The sequence below is a fragment of the Cryptotermes secundus genome, unplaced genomic scaffold (genome assembly GCF_002891405.2).
Source record: "Cryptotermes secundus unplaced genomic scaffold, Csec_1.0 scaffold1061, whole genome shotgun sequence".
Taxonomy (NCBI): domain Eukaryota; kingdom Metazoa; phylum Arthropoda; class Insecta; order Blattodea; family Kalotermitidae; genus Cryptotermes; species Cryptotermes secundus.
This window is the reverse complement of record NW_019727416.1, coordinates 128251-132230: the sequence shown is the minus strand read 5'-3', so window position 1 is coordinate 132230 and position 3980 is coordinate 128251. Positions and strand designations below refer to the sequence as shown.

The following is a 3980-nucleotide window of genomic DNA, read 5'->3' as shown; positions in this document are numbered from 1 at the left end:
GCTGCACGGATAACATCTAGACGGTAGCTGAATTCATCCTACACTCGATGACAAATATCTTGCGTCACTGAGTTCACCGCAGCTGTGATACAGTTTCTTAGGTCATTCAAATTTGTGGGAAGAGGTGGTACACGCCACACAGTTGTTTGCGATAGTCCAAGTTCTCTACTAGCACTACGGGTTGACTTCATTGGGCTGCGCTCAAAGTTCACTCGAATGCACTCCACGTTCTCCTCCGATACACGTGATCGGCCCGGGATTTTACCCTTACACAGAGAGCCAGTTTAATCAAATTGTTTATTCCAACGATAAATGCTCTTCCTCGTTGGAGGTTGGATGTTAAATTTACGACGAAAGGCACGCTGCACCGCAGTCGCAGACTCACTTTTACTGAACTCACGAATGCAAAAAGTCTTGTGTTGATCAGTAGCAATCTCGCTTACAACTGACGCAGTGATGGAGGGCACTAGCGGTAGTACTAGAAACTTTGTAACATCCTCTTTCAAATGTACTTTACAGAACTCAAATGCAACGTATAGTTCAGGAAATATAGTCAGTTGAAATTGTGTCCATCTTTCTGAATCACTCTGTATATTGTCATAATATTAACATGGGTATTAGAGATGTGGGGTGTGAAACAGCTGGCTTGGGACAGAGTTTCGTGGCATGGTTTTGAGAACACAGTATGAACTTTCACTGTTCAGAAACAAAGTTTTTCTTGACTAGCTGAGTAACTGTTAGTTTTCATCACCTTGTATCATGAGTTTTGTATGTTCATACAGAATGGTTGGATAGTGCTTTGTAAAATGTTTAAGTTGTTGGCTTTATCATCCAATTCCAGGCAGAGATAACATCATATGGCCTGGCTTGACTGTGCCAGTGTTACGAGGCAGAGAGCTGGTACAGCAGCAAAAATTGCCAGAAGATCCAGAACGTGAGAAGAAGCTAATAAAATTGCGGGACGATATGGGCAATTTCCGGCCTCTCAAATTAAGTCCTATAGAACGGGGCTGGTCAGGAGTAAAGATGCCCGGTAGGAGTATTGGTCCACCAGATCCAGTTGGGGAAGGTACAAATACTGGTTTATTTTGTAGATATATTCTAATCCCTCCTGCTAGAATTTACTGTTGGTTCCATTAAAGTTTATAGATATGTTGGGTTGTTTGTAATTTTAGCACTCCAAAATGTGGTAGTCACAATTTATTGCACTTGCATTATATTTAAAGTTTTAATAATGTGTAATGAAGTAATACATGTTCTCTCTGTTGAATTAATAAACCCCTTCTTATTTGCAGAAACATTTGATGGTTTTGATACAAGAGTGTTAGAGGTAAGCACTGTTATTCACAATTTTATGGATGTAGGACAAAGAGCTTGCACATTTGTAGATGATAAGAATAGTCACGACTTGCTGTTAAGATAGTAAAGTCTGTATAGGTGGGGAGATAAGAAATGAACACAGTTTTACTGAGGAAACCTCCTGAATAGTGGCCGCAAAGAATAGGATGTGGCAGGAGGATGTCATGAAGGTCTCAGTGAAATCGGCTGGAATGATGGGACGGGGACAGAACTGACTCAGGTTTGTGTCTAATACTGGGCCTTTCTGGGGGCACGCAGTAGCATGGTTGAGGCACTGTGCTACAAGTAGGAAGGTCATGAGTTCAAGTCTCGATGAGGTGGATTTTTTCAGTTGACCTAATCCTTTCAGCTGCATTATGACCCTGGGGTTGACTCAGACTCTAATGGAAATAAGTACCAGGAATCTTCCTGGGGGGTAAAGGGTGGCTGGCACATAAGGCTGACAAACTTACAGCCATCTTTGAGCAGACTGTCTAGATAATGTGGGACCCTCAATGTCTCACAACCCTATGGGCCTTCATGGCCTGTTACAGGGATAGCTTTTACCAGGCCTTTTTATTAGCAGTGGCTTCACTACTGGGTTGTAACTCATTATCTGTCCTCCCCTGGTTGTTCTGTGTTGCTCTTTATCTAGAGTTTTAAAAACTTTAGTAAGTAGGTGCTTTATGTTACTAAAATAGGATTATGCATACCCATTTCTGCAATTTATTTATTTGTGAATTATAGAATGACTAATATGGGTGAGAGTAACTTGCTTTTGCAAACATTAAATAAAGTACTACCCAATGACTGACGCGAACTAACTGAACCAGTCAGGCAGTTCTAAAAGGCTTCTTGCTTGTAGTGTGCAATGGTACACTGTACCGCTTTTAACAACCCCCTCCCCCCAACATTACTAAAAGAATAAAATAAGTGCTGTGGTCAATATGAAGCCATGCAAGTCAACAGTCACTTTCAGTATTTGAAAGGTTTATTTTTTGTTGATAAACTTAAAATATTTTGTCCTCACATCCTAGTTGCACATAATAAAACACTTTCCCCTTTAGGAAAAAAAAAACACCAACATAAAGAAATTTTTAATCAGTATTTCATATTCATGAAGCAGGGATAGCTTAGTCACTACAGTGCCTGGCTATAGGCTGGATGGCCTGGGTTCGATTCCCGGCAGTGCAAAATTTTTCTCTTCTGCACAACATCCAGACTGGCTCTGGAGCCCACGCAGCCTCTTATTCGATGGGTACTGGGGCTGTTTCCCTGGGAGATAAAGTGGCAGGGGCATGGAGCTGACTACGCGCCTCCATCTAGTACCCAGTTCAAGAATGGTGGAGCTATACCACCACTCCCCCACATGTCTTCATGGCATAGTGCTTATCTAATGAAGCACAGGGACAGCTTTACCTTACTTCATAGTCATGGCATGTTCCCTCATCACAGTATGGCACATCCACAGGTTGCAGGTGGAGCTGGTGGTAGAGTATTTCTTTTCTTTATTTTCTTAAGTTGGTTATTTAAGGATGCTGTCAGTATCACACCTATGTAGGATCAGATGGTAGCATAACAGATGAATGATGAATTGGAAGGGAGCAGTAATGGCCCAAGTGAGGAATCATCTTGGAATCTGCCTGGAGGGACTTAAGAAGCCACTGTCAAGTTAGCTGGTGACCTGGCCAAGATTCAAACTGCACATTAACACTTCCAAATACAGCTTTTCCTGTTTATTATTCACAAATCATCAGTAAGAAATACTGACAGCAGTATTACATAAATCACACATAAAATAAGTCCATGTTGTTATTTATTTCATGTTCATCTGAGAGAGGGACAGCAGTGATTTCATTCATTCACTCATTTTTTATTTGTTCACAAGATCTACATTTGGCGATATTGCCTCAGATATAGAACACGTCCATAGTTTAAATATCCATAAGGACAGTGTCATAACAGAATACAGAAAGTACAAATATAAGTTTAAAAACATCCAGAGAACTACGTTATAACAGAAGACCTCATACATAATAACAATTCACCATCATAACAGTAATTATAAACATGCAAAACGCATGATAATGCCACCTATTTAACTTAAATTTCATCAGTACAATTTAAGGTATCTAAAATATTGTGACATGTTGAGCTATGGATGACGCCCCCCCCCCCCCACCCGTGATGCGCCGAGCGAAGCCGAAGTGAGCCGAAGTTAGCCGAGTCCTAGCATCCTGGTTGCTAGGCAACGCGAGTCAACAGCGATTACGTCACCAAGTGTACCGCGGGTTGCTAGGCAGCGTGGGTAACCAGGATTGCGAGAGACGACGGTAGTAACAGCGGTTACTACCGCTAGCGTTGCTAGCAACACAGCGCCAGGCAACAAGGGTGCTTATTACGTGGCCCTTTTTCTGTATTGTCCGATCGAGGCTACATGAGGAGCAGCGAAGGCTATTCACAGTTAGTCCTCAAGCTACCTCCGAGTTAGTTCTGAGTTAGCCGGCAACTAGTCAGTTGTATTCTGGCATTTGGAGTGTACTATTTGTGATACTGCAGATAGCAGTAATCGTAAATCTGTAATTTGGGTGATTGTAAGTGCGAATGTGAAATAAAATTCGCTATATCAAATACTTAAAAGA

The 3980-nt window shown here is 41.6% G+C and overlaps 1 protein-coding gene across 1 annotated transcript in view; it reads left to right on the top strand.

The window, feature by feature from the left end:
- Positions 1 to 3980, top strand: part of LOC111864775 (28S ribosomal protein S5, mitochondrial) — a 34440-nt gene that overhangs the window by 12329 nt on the left and 18131 nt on the right. The window contains exons 4-5 of the mRNA XM_023852284.2: positions 842 to 1069; positions 1296 to 1330. Coding sequence (XP_023708052.1) covers positions 842 to 1069; positions 1296 to 1330 — 263 coding nt within the window. The remainder of the gene's footprint in view (positions 1 to 841; positions 1070 to 1295; positions 1331 to 3980) is intronic.